This window comes from Lacerta agilis, chromosome 8 (genome assembly GCF_009819535.1).
Source record: "Lacerta agilis isolate rLacAgi1 chromosome 8, rLacAgi1.pri, whole genome shotgun sequence".
Classification (NCBI taxonomy): Eukaryota; Metazoa; Chordata; class Lepidosauria; order Squamata; family Lacertidae; genus Lacerta; species Lacerta agilis.
In genome coordinates, this window is record NC_046319.1 from 5719502 (window position 1) to 5734460 (window position 14959).

The 14959-nt window shown below is 51.1% G+C and overlaps 2 protein-coding genes across 3 annotated transcripts; both read left to right on the forward strand.

The window, feature by feature from the left end:
* Positions 1–311: 311 nt before the first annotated feature.
* Positions 312–8639, forward strand: REEP4 (receptor accessory protein 4). Of its 2 annotated transcripts, XM_033159186.1 has the most exons (8): positions 312–455; positions 3698–3770; positions 5115–5191; positions 5308–5428; positions 5683–5796; positions 6911–7043; positions 7499–7671; positions 7837–8639. In XM_033159186.1, exons 1-8 carry the CDS (start codon positions 424–426, stop codon positions 7894–7896), a joined length of 783 nt encoding a protein of 260 aa, XP_033015077.1. In that variant the 5' UTR covers positions 312–423; the 3' UTR covers positions 7897–8639. The 2 variants fall into 2 exon arrangements, with proteins under 2 accessions (XP_033015077.1, XP_033015076.1); XM_033159185.1 differs by lacking the exon at positions 312–455 and having other exon boundaries at positions 3570–3770.
* A 2350-nt stretch (positions 8640–10989) lies between these two features.
* Positions 10990–14646, forward strand: NUDT18 (nudix hydrolase 18). Its single transcript, XM_033159187.1, has 3 exons — positions 10990–11326; positions 11709–11922; positions 13601–14646. Exons 1-3 carry the CDS (start codon positions 11045–11047, stop codon positions 14203–14205), a joined length of 1101 nt encoding a protein of 366 aa, XP_033015078.1. The 5' UTR covers positions 10990–11044; the 3' UTR covers positions 14206–14646.
* The last annotated feature ends 313 nt before the right edge of the window (positions 14647–14959 follow it).

The following is a 14959-nucleotide window of genomic DNA, read 5'->3' on the forward strand; positions in this document are numbered from 1 at the left end:
AAAACGCCTAGAGAGGGCACGAAGCTGGCGAAAGAGGCCGGAAGGGGACGCTGCGGGAGGGACTCTCCCTACTGCTACTTAGACTCTCCTCAAGCCAGTCAGAGAGGGCGGAAGGGGAGCAGCCGCCAGCACCACCAAAGGGGCATCAACCGTCGGCTTCTCTCTGCCTCCTAATTCGCCCACTCGCAAGGGGCGGGGCCCAGGGCAGCCTATCGGGAGGCAGGCAGAGCCGTTGGTGCGCGAGGGGGCCGCGCGTGCGCACCGGCACCAACATTCAAACGGCTGGCGAGGGGAGGTAGGTCGCCGCACCTGTTGCCGCCGCCGCCACCGCCGGGATCGGGACATCGCCAGCGGAGCTTCCTTGGCTGAGGCGGCCCAGGCGGAGGAAGCAGAGGCGCCTCCGGGGCCCCGGCGGCCCCGGCCATGATCTCCTGGATCCTGTACCGCGTCGTGGTGTGAGTTGGGCTGCATTAGGGAGCTGGTGGTGGGTCGACTGGATGGCCTCTGGGGAACCCCCGCGGCACTGTTGCGGGCCCCGCGGCGTTTCTGTGAGGCGAAGCTGCGGAGGTTCAGCCCAGGGCGAAGGAGTCGCGTGGTGGTGGTGGGGTTTCGTCTGACAGCGGAAGGAACCGGCCCAGTGTAGGAGCCTGAGGCCGCTCGGTCGTGGGGGGGGGGGGGATAGCAGCTAATGAGACCCACCCTCCGAGGAACTCTTTAAGCCTTTGGCTGGAACTGCGCGCCTCCTTTTTAGATACAGTATGTTCATGCCTCGCCCTGTTGTTCTCTCCAGCTTGGCGGGTGGGGTTCGTCTCCAGAGAGAAAACGATGAGCCCTTTGAGTGGCACCCTGGCTCCCAGACGCCATGGAGCACCCCCAAAACACACCCTTATTATAATTGTACATTATTATTATTATTATTATTATTTCAGTTTATTGCCTGCCCTCCCTCCTAAGGTTCCAGGGCAGGTAACAACGCTGTAAAATGCATTAAAACGCATTGTAATAATAATAATAATAATAATAATAATAATAATAATAATAATGATGATGATGAAAGTTCCTGCACTAACACACGCACTTGTGCAACGCTGCTTTTTTAGATGCACTCTGGTTCCGTGATGGAGTGTAACTTGGATGCTTGTGGGATGCCATTAGCGCCAGGCCAAGTGTATGTAACAAGGGTGTCCATTGAGGAAGTGTGTTCTGGAGGCTTGGCATGAATAACTCTCATGGAACTGAGTCAGGGTGGGAGTTGGGTGCTGTGCCAGGGGCATGGATGCCATTCAGTTGCGGATCTGTGGAAAGAACAGAGACAATGGAGCATTTTCCCTTTCTTTAGTAATAGAGACCTTTTCCCCTTTAATTTTTTATTTCCTTTATAATCCTCCGGTTTGACAGAGTGGTTGGGGGCCCTCTGGGCACCTAAAACTTGCTGCTGGTTTCTTGAAACTTGCAATGTTCCTTCAGCTCTACCAATAAACTTGGTCTTTGCTCAAAGGAGCCAAAGGTTATATTATGGCCTTCGAGTCCTGAATGCAAGACACGACAAGCCGTATCATGCTCTTCAAGTCCTGAATACAAGACATGACAAGACATGCCCTCTCCTCTCTGGTTGCACAACTGGCAAAATGCTGAGGGCTGTTTTGCACTTGACTGCTGTGGTAGTTGGGTTTTCTTCTGGTGTCTCACAAGCAGCACATAGTGGTTCTGAATTGAGTCAGTGCCAGGAGGCTGGATTAGATGACAATTGGCTGGATTAGATGACCCAATTCCTATAAGTCTGTGATCCCCAGCTTGGCATCCTTGAGAGGGGAGTCATGCTAGTGTGGAAGGAGCTACATAATGCTGGGCTTCTCTGATGCAGAGAAACTCAGATGTACCATAAACACTACAGCTTAAATCTTGCAAGTTCTAAATCCAGGTAGGTAGCCATGTTGGTCTGACACAGTAGGGGAAAAAAATTGTCCAGTAGCACCTTAGTGTGCTTGCACACGAAAGCTCATACCAAGAACAAACTTAGTTGGTCTCTAAGGTGCTACTGGACATTTTTTAAAAAATAAAGTTCTAAATCTTCACCCTTGTAGTTTCAAGATATTGCTTGTTCATCTTCCTCAGTAAACAATTGTTCAGCCTCCCTGCCACTGTTTTTCTTAAATATAACCTGCCTCAATTTTGCTTAACTAAAGACTAATGGCCCTCAGTTTCTTTCAGTCTTTGCTGTTGTATGCTTCTTGAACCTGGTGCCTTCCAGATGTCTTGGAGTATGATTTTCATCAGATTCAGCCAGCGTGGCCCATAGAGTGGGAGCACAGCAGAGGGAGCCAACGAGAGCTGTGATCCAGAACATTTCAAGTGCACCAGTTTGGGGAAATGAATCTTTTCAAGCATGCCATCAATAGTTCTAGAAGCATCCCGTGGATTCAGAATCATAGAATTGTAGAGTTGGAAGGGACCGCCAGGGTCATCTAGCCCAACCCTCTACAATGGTTGATTGGTTGTGTAGAGCCCCTTCTTCAGAAATGCTGTTGCCTTATACTGAGTTGGACCATTGGTCCATCTAGTTCAGAATTGACTGGCAGGGAATTTTCAGCATCTTAGAGAAAGATCTTTCCCAGCCTTCCCTGCAAATGCTGGATAATGAACCTAGGCCCTTCTTTGCACAACCAGGTACTCTTCCACTGAGCTATGGTGACCCTGATCAAATATTCCCTGTTTCCATATATGTTATGGTGCCAACAAGATGGTGGAATGCTCTACACAACATTCCTGCAGTTTTGAGTCGGGGGCTGGGGAGATTCTTAGATTTCATGGGGGACTCAGCTGGGCTTCCTGTCTTGGAGGCTCCTGGAGGGGCTTGATGCTCATGTCTCCAGCTGCCCTTTTGTTTACACCAGGGAGGACCAACTCCCAATAGACTGCGATCTACTCACAGTATAAAAAACTGGCAGCGATCTACCCATTGTCGTTTGATGGATCAAAGTTGTCGAGATTTTTTTTTTAGGAAGCAAATGAATGAATGGAACTGAATATATGAATGAATGAAACTGAATCAGCATTGCGATATAGACAGAACATAATCAAAAGTCGATTATATAAAACACACAGTTGAGGGTCCTGAATCCGCAGTCAATTAGTGGACCTTAATCTGATGGTCCACTTTTTTTTGCTAGGAAGCAAAAGTTGCTGAGCTTTTTTTGGAAAGGCAAAGTTGTTCAACTTTTCTTAGGAAGCCAGAGTGGTTGAGCTTTTTTTAATTCTTTATTTTGGGGGGAAGGAGATCCCCGAGGGACCAGAGATCTACCAGGAACACCCCGTGATCTACCAGTAGATAGCGATCTACCTGTTGGATGTGCCTGGTTTACACCAAGCAGCCAAGGAAGGCCTGGCTGAGGAGCTTGTTGAGCCGGTCCCACCTCTCATTGAGCAACCCAAGGCATGTGTGTAGGAGGGAGAAGGCCCCAGAAATGCTCCTTGAGAGTGCCTGAGCTGCTCAGTGCAGTCAGCTGCCTGCCTGGTGCTTGGAGGCCTCTTGCACCCTTCCTGCCATGCCCAAGGGTCGGAAAAGCATATTCTCTGGGGCAGCCATGGAGGCTGTGAAGACTAAGGTGCAGCGCTATGCAAAGCAGTGGTGCCTGTGGATCCTAGCTATATTGTACCGGTACTGGCCTGCCTTCTTGACGCCCCCTTTCCGTTACAGGCTGGTGCTTGGGATGCTCTACCCTGCCTATGCTTCCTACAAGGCTGTGAAAACGAAAAATATCCGGGAATATGTAAGTGGTGGTGGGGGGGAGAAGAATGAAGTAACCCCCAGATTCTGGGTACAGTACAGTGGACCCTCCAGATACGAATTTAATTCGTTCCGGGGGTCCGTACTTAACCTGAAAAGTCTGTAACTGGAGGCGCCGCTTTTGCGCGCAGAGCGCTTCTGTGTATGCGTGTGGCATGCAAAGCGCTTCTGCGCATGAGCGCATGGTGAAACCCAGAAGTATACACTTACAGGTTTGCCACGTTCGCAACCCAAAAGTTATGTATCCAGAGCGGTACGTAACTCGAGGGTCCACTGTAGTTGAGTCAAGCTGTGGGTTGATGCCATCTCAGGACTGTGAGTGTTCACGAGTGGCTTCAAGAGTGGGCAGATTCTTCTGTAGCCACAGTGCCCAGGGCTACTGTAGAAATAAAACAAATTGATTTCCCACAGTGCCTTTCCAGAGCTGGGGGCATTCGTGCTCTGCTGTGGCATTGAGTACCATGCACTTTTTGTGGGGCTGCCGTGGGGGATACATTTGGACATTTGGGGACTACAAGTGGCACTGAATGGCTTCCCTTTGGGTTACTTCTCCCACATGATGCTCCTCCTCGGGGTCCTGCTGTCTGTCCCTCTTCTTGCCTGAGATGCGGTGGGTGACTGGGGCAGGGCCTTCTAGAACTGGTGGACATCCAATGAAGCTGTATGTTGAAAGATTCAGGACAGACAAAAGGAAGGACTTCTTAATGCAAGCACAAAGTTAGACTATGGAACTCCTTCCCACAGGAGCCAATGATGGCCACCAACCTAGATGTCTTCAAAACTGGATTAGACAAATTCATGGAGAAGTGGGCTATTAATGGCTACTAGCCATGATGGCTACGCTCTGCCTCTGCAGTTGGAGGCCACAGTGCTTCTGAATACCAGTTTCTGGAAACTGCAGGGGAGGGGAAAGGGCTCTTGCACTCGAATCCTGGTTGGGAGTTTTCCACTGGGACATCTGGTCAGCCACTGGACTAGATGGGCCATTGGCCTGATCCAGCAGGCTCCTATGTTCTTCTCAGCCCGGGGACTAGGATTGTGGCTCTTCATTTCCAGGCTGTGTTGCAAATTTAAAGACACTTGCGGCTTGGAGGACACACTTGGCATGATGATTAATAAACCAAAGTTAGATGGGGGACAGTCATATTGTGACTGGTGTCTCTTTACCTTTGTTGACGTACTGTTGTCTCCATGGTGCAATTCCACATCAAGAGCTGAAGATTTGTGTGCCACCTGAGACCAGTTTCTCCTTAGCAGGGCTGGGTTTCCCCAGGCATTTGCATCTCATTGACTAGGAGGGACCTAACGCTTCCTTGTGACTTGGCAGGTCCGTTGGATGATGTACTGGATTGTGTTTGCCCTCTTCATGGTCACAGAGGCCCTCTCAGATATTTTCATTTCCTGGTGAGTTGCTGTTTTCCCTCTCCCTCTCTCCCCACCCCCTTGTTTCAGTGAACTATAAAGAAGATCCCAAAGCCTACCCACTCCCTGGTCTCACTACTGTGTTTTCTGCTGAACAGGTTCCCCTTCTACTATGAGATCAAAATGGGATTTGTCATGTGGCTGTTGTCTCCATATACAAGGGGGGCTGGCTGGCTGTACCGCAAATTTGTACATCCCACATTATCCCACAAAGAAAAGGTGAGAGTAATCCTGGAACAGACCATCCGCTTCAGGGAAGGGGGGAGGCATTTAGGGGTCTGGCACTCCTTCAGTTTTCCATCCAGTTCTGGATGAGCAAAGGATTTCTGGAAGCTTCTGTGTGGGAGTTACTACATGCATGGAGGTTCTGGTCACCAAAAGTTCCAGCCTTCATTGTGCTTTGCCTATTGCTTATTTAGCTCTGCCAGAGGCATGTGCATTTCATAAATCTTCCTCTTCCTCTTTACCTGCAGGAAATTGATCTGCTCATCCTTCAGGCCCAGGAGCGTGGCTACGAGACACTCCTGAGCTTTGGGAAGAAGAGCCTCAATGTTGCAGCCACAGCTGCTGCCCAAGCTGCAGCAAAAGTAACCATGTTTTATCTGCATATTGGCTAGGAAGGGGATGGGGTGGCGGGCTAGCTTGGGCAACAAGCAGCAGCCCTGTAGGCTTTGGGGAAGGAAGAGATGTGCTGCTGTCACGTTCCTAGGTGGTGTAATGTAGTAGCCTTGTCTGTTGCACTGAAGCCCCCTGTGGCCTTGCCAGTTCCCAGCCCAGCATTGCCAGGCCATGGAGGGTGGTTGAAGCATGCTAAGCAACCTCTCACCCCAGCTGACTGAGATGTAACCAGCCAGAATCTGGGTAGGTCTCTGGACTCAGTTGCCTTTCCCAGTTGACCAGATGCTGCTTGCAATAAGCTTTGCCACCTGTGGGAAGGAGCTGGTAGGGTGACCTCATTTTAATAATCCACATCTGTGCATGAACGTAGAACAAAATTGGGCTTACTCCCAGCTTGGGCTGGTTCTTTCTCTGGATGCCTCTGAAACAGACCTCTGCATGTGGAGGTGGTAATGTTTAGAAATATCCCTGTGTGACTGCACCTCTGGATTGCCTCACATTCTGCACACACTTTAAGAAGGTCCTACCAAAGGGGATTTGTGGGAATTCTGCTTTTGGAAGTCATTTATCAGTTGTGTCCCCCTCCCTTGGCACAGGACACCCCTCTTTGTCTCATTCCTCCTTATTTATTAAATTTATTTCATAAAATGTATATATTGCTTAATTTCATAAAACCTCAAAGCGGTTTACAAAAAGAATAAAACAGTAAAAGCAATTAAAACATTCAAAAATTAAAACCAGCAATAAACTAGAAACACATCAGCATTCTAAATATCAGGGTTAGTTTGTCTCATGTGACATCAGTAACAGTGGCAGTTCTCTCTGCTCAGTCCTCTCCTCTGCCAGCGCTGTTTAACCCTATGTATTCCTTTCATCTCCCCCAAACACAATTGGAGCAAGGAGCAGTGTCCGTATCATGCTGGTTTCTTCTCCATAGTGTGTGTGTGTGGGGGGGGGGATTACCTCCAGGAAATATTTTTGGAAGCAAAGCTTTGTCTTTGGGGAATGAGCTGCCCTTGAAGGTGGACTTTTGTTTGCATCCAGCTCTCTGCTTCATTCCTCCCTTTGTCTCCCCTTGTTCAGAGTCAAGGGGCCCTGGCCGGGCATTTGCGTAGCTTCAGCATGCAGGACCTGCGTTCCATCCCAGACACGGCTCCTGTGCATTACTCTGATCCCCTGTACCTGGAGGAACAGGAGCTCCGCCGGAGGCCAATAGGTGAGCAAGCCCAGAAAATGCCTGGAACTGCTGGCATCCGCAATGATCAAGGAGGTGGAGGAGCAACTCCCCTCTAAGGAAAACTTGCCATGTTTGTGAGTTTTTATTTTAGAGAAAAGGTGAGCAAGAAGTGACATGGAAGAGGCGTTCATATAATTATGCATGGCAGGGAGGGAGTGGACAGAGAGCTTTCCACTGTTTCTGTCTCATGAACAACACATGGGAAGGGTGTTTGACCATTGGCTGTGTTGACTGGGGCAGATGACAATCCAACAATAGCTGGTGTGTCAGTTTGCTCCTTTCCCTCCCTCTGCATCATCAGCAATTGCAAGGGGGAAAGAAGAGACCCCCCCCTGACTTCCTGGGCTCCTGTTGCAGCTGTATCTACATGGTGTTAAAACAGACATGAGAAAAACTCCAGCCTTCCTTGCCTGCCACTCTTGGTTGTTTCGTAGGACACAGGGCATCTCCTCAACAGCTGGGCTCTGACAGCAATGAAGAGGACTGCTGGTCAGACTCTGAGCTCTCTGCTGGCGTAAGGGCCCACAGCAAGAAGCCATTGCTTTCCAAGCCATTGGCCAGGTCCCAGAGCCTCCGCATGGTGAAGAAGAAGTCGCCTACCAAAGAGGTGAGACCCTTGGGTGGTGGGCACAGCCTGGGAAGTGCCCTGGCTTGTGCTGGCAAAGGGAGAGGGTGCAACCCTGGCCCCCGCCCTTTCCTCCGGAACTTCAGCTTTTGTATCCGAGGCTGGGGTCTGCATGCCAGAACACTCACACTTTATCCTCCTCTGCAGGGCTCGGCTCGGGTCCCGCGAAGTCGCCCCAGGAAGAAGGTGGCCGATCCGATCTGTTAGGCTTGTCCGCAGGGAAGCCTTGGTTGCAAATGCTGGCACTAGGCACTTGGGACAGCAATGACTGCGGTGCTTCACAGCTTGGTTGTGGAGGGAGATGGGTTTGAAACATACCACGTCCTGGCAATGAGAAGCCTTGTGTATGTACCCTACAGCTACCACCCACACTGCAAGCCGTCTCTCAGGGCACCCTCCCCTCCTGGTCTCAAAGTGGTGCCTTGATTTTGACTGGTGGCCACCTTCCTCTGTACTTGTTGCCTGCCAAATAACCTGCCCACATGATGTGCCTACAGGAAGGGGAGGTATCTCTCTCTTTCCCTTTTGCTACACATGCCTTTTTTGACACAAGAATACTGTGCCATAAGCAGACTTGCCTTTTTAAATGCCGGGGTAGAAGAGCTGTTTGTTGGGGGAGTATTGGACTCAAGAATCTGGGTACCGTATTTCTTGTCTGGACGCTTGGCTGCTTTGAAGATGGGTGCCCCAAAGTGAGCTTAGTGCACTTCTACAGCACTCGCACTTCTGACTGGGGTGCAGTGGTCAGATACCAAAGAAGGAAGCAGCCTCTCTCATGATGGCACTTCTCCCACTTTCCTTGTAGCTGCTTACATCTCAGGTTTCTTCCCCCCTCTCCACCACCAGTGAAAACACTGACATGTCTACTTGAACACTATCACTGGCTAGGTCCTTGACCTAAGTGCATTTGTAAGTTTTGTATATTCTTAAATAAATGCATTTTTATGAGACCTCATATTGCTCATCTTGAAAAGCAGAATGTGTGTATTAAAAGGAACATTAGCTTAAGAGCTAATGAAAGAAGCATTCCAGGCCAGTATTGACCTTTTAAGTAGGGGTGGGGGTGGGGAGGCTGCTAATGTGCTAGTTCAGCTCCCTACCTGCCCATCTTGATGGAGTGGGAGTAGTGAGATTGAAGGGAGGGATTTACTCACATTGCTGGCTCCTGTGGTGGTGAGTTTGCCAAATGGGGTTGTCAGGCCCTGCTCAGTTCCCATGGCAGTTTCTAAGGGCCATTTAATGGCTGCCTAATGCTACTCACCTTCCACGTTCTCCTCTTAACAGTTTTATCCCCGCTGCCTAGACCTATCAGCTGCCCCTCCCCTACAGGGGAGGTTGCCATTTTATAGAGCCTAAAATATGACGGTATACAGTGGGCTGGGGTGGCCATTCCATAAACTCAGAGATCTAAGGAAGGTGCTTTTAGTGTCTAGGGTATTTGGACTGAGGAATTGCTATTGCTGTGAGGTAGCCCTTTGTGGGAGAAAGGGTTAATGTCCAAGCTCAGCCAGGTCCTGAATTTAGGCACTGTCAAGCCTCCCAAGGTGTCATTTCCCACAAAAGACCCCCAGCAGCCCCCCTTCCTTTCAACTGGCTGTGTTTTGGTGCAGCTGGAGTTTTTCCTTTGCACCTGGTGGCTGAAGCCCCAGGGAGTTCTCAAGAAGTCAGTTGTGGAATTACTGATCTAACACAAATTTGTATCTTTACCATCAGATCAGCCTCCATGTCTGAGGACTGGAAAGTAGCCAATGTAAAGCTCATTTTTAAAAAAGGATCCAGGGACCATTTTGCAAATTTAATGTCAATTAGCTTAGCATCTGTCCTTGTGAAAACTGATGGAAAGTATTGTTAAGGATAATATAACCAAGCATATAAAAGAACAAGCCCTACAGAAGTAGAACCAGCATGGTTTCTGCAGGGGCAAGTTTCACAAACCCATTAGAGCTCTTAGAGTGTGTCAACAGGCCATCTAGACAGAGGTCTAGATGGCTGAGATACTGTACTTGGACAAAGTCCCTTACTAAATACTCCAGAGTAAGTTTAGCAGTCATGGGGTAAGAGGAGAGGACCTCTTGTGGTTAAGGAATTGGTTAGCTTGCAGGAAGCAAAGAAGGCAAATTGATAGTTCTCTGAATGGAGAGATGCAGGAAGTAGAGTCCCCCAAGGGTCGGTATTGGGAACTGTGCTTTTTATTTTAACATATTCATAATGATCTAGTGTTAGGAATGAGCAGTGAGGTGGGCAAGTTTGCTGCTGATAAGTCATTCAGGGTCATTAAAAGAGATGAAGAGCTTCAAAAAGACCTTGCCCAACATAATGGGTGCTACATTGGCAAAAACAATGTAATGCAAACAAGTGTAAAGTGATGCATGTTTGGGCCAAAAATCTAAATTTCACATATATACCATGGGATCTGGACTGGCAGTGACTGACGAGGAATGAGACCTTTGGATCATAGTAGACAGCATGAGTCAGATGTTGGTGCAGGGTGCAGTGGCTAAAAAAAAAAAGGCATGTTCTGGGCTAGGGATCATCAGCGAAGGAAATGAAAACAAAGCTGCTGATATAATGCTGTTGAATAAATCTAAGGCGTGACTGTACTTGCAATTATGTGTACAGCTCTGGTTGCCTCACCTCAAAGAGGACACTAGAGTTGGGAAAGGTTCAGAAAAGGGCAACCAAAATGATCCCCTATGCATAATGGTAGTGGCACTTGGGACTTGAGTGTTTAGAGAAAAGGCAAGTGAGATGTGACAGAGAAATTTATAAAATAATGCATGGCATGGAGAGAAAATGTTTTCTCCCTTTCTCATGAGGGAGGAAAACTAGGAACTCCTGGGCATCCAGTGAGCTGAATGTTGGAAGATTCGTGACAGATAAAATGAAGTGCAGCAGATTAGACAAATTCCTTGAGGAAGAGAGGGCTATCGAGGGCTGCCAGCCGTGATGGCTATCCTCTGCCTCCACGGTCATGGGCAGCAAATGCTTCTGAATGTCAATTGCTGGAAACCGCAGGAGGAAAGAGGGCTCTTGCGCTCCATTCCTGCTTGCAGGTTTGGCCACTGTGAGAACAGGGTCCTGGACTGATCTTGCAGGCTCCTCTGATGTTCGATTCCTATGAGATGACCAGCTGAGCGAAGCGGTGGTGTTGTTGTGTTTTTTTTGAACGTCTGGCAACCAGGCACGTCATAATGTCATCAGGCGATTGACGCTGTCCCTATCCAACAGGAAGCGAACGCAGCAGCCAGCTGGTGCGGGAGAGGCGGCTCCCTTCCCCATCGCCTCGCCCCTCAACGGCCCGAGCAGCCGCTCTCCTTCCTTCCTTCCTTCCTGCATTCCTTCCACTCCGCCTCCCATGCCCCGGGAGCAGGCGCGAGCGAGCGAGCCCCTGAGCGCGTGCAGAGTTCCGCGCGCCCGCCCCTCCCCCCCTTTCGCCACTTCTTCCGCGCCCCTGGAGAGGATGTCCTCGCTGGCGGCTGGGGTTGGGGCGGCGTCGGAGGACGAGGAAGTGGCGGAGGTGCTGGGCGGCGGGGGCTGGCCGGTGGTGGCGCCGCAGGGCCGCGAGCTGCAGCTGGAGCCGGCGCGCCTGCGGAGGAACACCTGCTACATCGTCCTGGCCGTCCTGCTCAACGAGGAGGTGCGGCTACGGGATGGGAAGAGAAACTGACGCTGCGGCTTTTTCTCCGGGGTGGGGGGGTGGGGAGAGGCGCTCCCCTCTCTCCCTCTCTTTGCCCAGCGCTGCCCGCTCGCCCTCCGCTTGCCCAGGACCCCCAGGCTGGACGCGGCTGGCTGCTCTTGGCGCCCGCACCTGTGGCCCCTCGACGGCGCGCCGGGCAAAGCAACCCTGCAAAGCATCCTTCCCCGCAGCCAGCTGTTTTGCAGCATCCACAAGCCCGCACGCACGGAAGCGGGTGGCTGAGCCCAGGTGGCCGTCCTCTTCCTTGCCCCTTCCTGACAGCAAACCCCCCCCCCCAATATATATGTGTGTATATATCCTTCCTCGCCCCCTTCCCCAACAGAGAGAAGTGCTGATGATGCAGGAGGCCAAGCGGGCGTGCCACGGGCGGTGGTACCTGCCGGCGGGGCGGATGGAGCCCCGGGAGACCATCGTGGAGGCCATGCGGAGGGAGGTCCAAGAGGAGACGGGCTTGCAGTGCCAGCCCCTCACCCTGCTGGCCGTGGAGGAGAGGGGCCCCGCCTGGATCCGCTTCGTCTTCCTCGCCCGACCTACCGGTGCTGGCCCTGGCGCATCTCAGGGGGGCTTGGAGCTGCGCGAGTTGGGAGGTCGGGGTTATCCCCCTTGCAAGAGGCGCCCTGCTTCGATGCATGCAAGGACGATGCACCTGGGCAGAGCCAGCTGGGGCTGCAACAACAGCAGAGGGGATGCAGGAAGCCTGCTGGGCCTCCCCAGACGCAGGGCATGCATTTGCAAAAGTTGGTTTGCATGAAGAGATGCCCATCTGGGGCACAGTGCTTCCGAAACTTCTTCAGTGCCTTTTGCCCTATCCCATAGAAAGCATTATCCAGAACAGCAGCTTGCACCACCCACTGAGGAAGATAATAGCACAAAAAATTCAAAACAGTAAGAATTAGATGCACATTTATTTAAAAAAAATTGACACATGTTCTGATCCAATCTTGCAGCTTAAAATATATATACAACAAAGAATTCCTGCATGAAAAGTATTTTTATACATTCTTACTAACAAAAACATACAGAAGAAGGAAATTTATAGCATGAAATATCTGCATTTATGTACTTCCCAAACATACACAAAGCTTCACAGATGTATGGTAACAAATTTAATAAGAAAATCAGTAGCTGTTAGCGATAATTGGCTATCTGGTGACTTGTGATAATTTAGAATTATAAAGACAGACAAATATGACCAAACAAAATAGCTTTGAAAGCAATAAGAGCAGTAAATACGAAGTAAGGAAGGTGTTTCACTTGAGGTGCCAGCCTGGTCAATCCTAAATAAACCATCAATGCCCTCAGAGGGGCCCACCTCCAACCCCCCTCCCCCGCCCCCCATTGCCTCTTAGCATCCTCCCAGGTAATTCTGCCACCTCCCCCCAAGGGGCATTACCACCCACCTTGGGAACCAATGGCCTGAGTTCTTGCTGCTGAGTTACCACCAGCCCTGTAAGTCTTATTAAGAAGGGACCCAGGAGAGGGGCAGGAGATCTGGGACCCAGGGCAAAAGTGCTGGGCCCTAACAATGCCTTTGCAAAGCATGAATCCCTTCTCCAAGATGGGGCTCCATGTGTGTGTGTGTGTGTGTGTGTGTGTGTGTGTGTGTGCCAGTGTGGTGTAGTGGTTAAGAGCGGTAGACTCGTAATCTGGGGAACCGGGTTCGTGTCTCCGCTCCTCCACATGCAGCTGCTGGGTGACCTTGGGCTAGTCACACTTCTCTGAAGTCTCTCAGCCCCACTCACCTCACAGAGTGTTTGTTGTGGGGGAGGAAGGGAAAGGAGAATGTTAGCCGCTTTGAGAATCCTTCGGGTAGTGATAAAGCGGGATATCAAATCCAAACTCTTCTTCTTCTTTCCTTTCCCCGGTGAAGGGCAAAGGATCAAACTGGGCAAGAAGTAGGGTGTCCCGGTGTGGATGAGTTCCAAGGCCACTTCTGAACATCTGGAGTGTGTTTGTTTCAGACTGGATGAGTCCCTTCTAATTCTTGGGGTCCTGAACCCAGTGAGGGCTACAATCTAATTAGGGGAGGTTGCTGAACAAGTTTCTCTGCAAGGTAATGGCCTAAAAAACATCAGCCTCCACCGAGCATTCCAAGGAAAGCGAACCATGGATCGGGTTGGCATATAGCCGAGAAAATCCATCCCTGTGCGTGCATACACGGCACAATTGTCATGACTCCCACCTAACCCCAGGCATCCTCTCCCTTCCTTCCAGGTGGCGCCTTGAAGACCCTTCAGGAAGCAGATGCAGAATCCCTGCAGGCCCAGTGGTGGAACAGGGAGACGCCCTCCCTGCCTCTGCGTTCCCGGGACATCTTGCCCTTAATAGAGCTGGCTCTGCGGTACCAAGCCAGCCCGGCCCACCCGCGAATGCTGCCCGTGGAGCTGCCTTGCGCCTTCATCTGCCAGCGCCTGCTGCTTGTCTGCGTTGGCAGCACTGGTGACTTGTGGGTGCTTCAGGGGACAAAGGGGGCTCCGTGCCTTCCTCTGGCCACAAGCGGCCTGGCTCCCTCACAGCTGGGCCACAGGCTCCTGGTGGCTATCCGGCGCCTACTCCAGGACTCCCTGCCACACCCCCAGGTGCCTGTCCGCATCCAAGGCCTGCTTGGAGTCCAGCATCTTGGGAAGGAGCCCGGGCAGAGCGATGGGATCTGCTTCAACATCATGGCGGCTGTTGGCGACAAGGGACGGTGGCCGAATGAAGCGCCCCCAGAGTTGCAGAGTGGAGCCTTCCTCTGGCGGAAGGTGGAGGATGAGGCCCTGCGGAGCCGGATCCTGCAGAGGCTTGATGAGGCGTCCTTTGTCCCCATTCACAGCTGAGGCCCCCCGTCGAGATACGGGATGGCCCCGGGTGTGTGCTTTGGCGACTTGGGCCAGGCGAAGAGGATCCCTGGAGGAGCCTCAGCTGGGCCAAAAATGCTATTGATCCTGAGCTGTTTGCTGGAACGAGGGACGTTGGGAGTCTGTAGTGCCACCGAGGGCACCTTGCATTGGTGCCTTTGCAGGAAACGACACAACAGCTGAGGGCTTGATGGCGCCTGAACTCTGGAACCAGCCAGGAGTATTAACCTTTTTTTTTTGCTCCAGAGTGCCAGCTCACAGCTGTGATTCTTCCACCTTTCCACACCAGGAGCATGGCAATACCTGTGCATGCTCCCCCCCCCCCATGCCCAGCTTCTGGGTTCTCCCCACAGCTGCAAGAAAAAGGACCTTGACAGGTGGAGCTTAGAGCTCTTGCCCCCCCCCCCCTTTATCTCTGCCTTCTGGATGATTTGCAGCCCTGTAGAATCCAGCCAGGCTTGGTAAAAAATAAAATTAAAAAGGCCAGTTCCCCCTCATGTTCTACTGTTTCTTTCTGTGTGTTCTTCTTGTTCGTAAATGAGAAAAGGGGGCTCAGCGACTTCCCACAGGTCCTAAACATGAGCGTGAGCAAAGCCAGCACGTTTACCACAAATTATTTATTTCAAGGCACGAGTTAAGAAACCCATCAGTGTAGAAGCAGAGAATCTGTAGCTGCAGTGTGGAGACACCAAAGTGCGTCCCAGCTTATGGAGGGGGGGGGCAGATTCCCTCC

Coding starts and splice junctions, on each gene's coding strand:
- REEP4 (XM_033159185.1), top strand. CDS start 3,585: ATGGAGGCTGTGAAGACTAAGGTGCAGCGCTATGCAAAGCAGTGGTGC. Junction 5,429..5,682: donor CATTATCCCACAAAGAAAAG/GTGAGAGTAATC, acceptor CTTTACCTGCAG/GAAATTGATCTGCTCATCCT. Junction 5,797..6,910: donor CTGCCCAAGCTGCAGCAAAA/GTAACCATGTTT, acceptor CCCCTTGTTCAG/AGTCAAGGGGCCCTGGCCGG.
- NUDT18 (XM_033159187.1), top strand. CDS start 11,045: ATGCCCCGGGAGCAGGCGCGAGCGAGCGAGCCCCTGAGCGCGTGCAGA. Junction 11,327..11,708: donor CCGTCCTGCTCAACGAGGAG/GTGCGGCTACGG, acceptor CTTCCCCAACAG/AGAGAAGTGCTGATGATGCA. Junction 11,923..13,600: donor CTTCCTCGCCCGACCTACCG/GTGCTGGCCCTG, acceptor CCTTCCTTCCAG/GTGGCGCCTTGAAGACCCTT.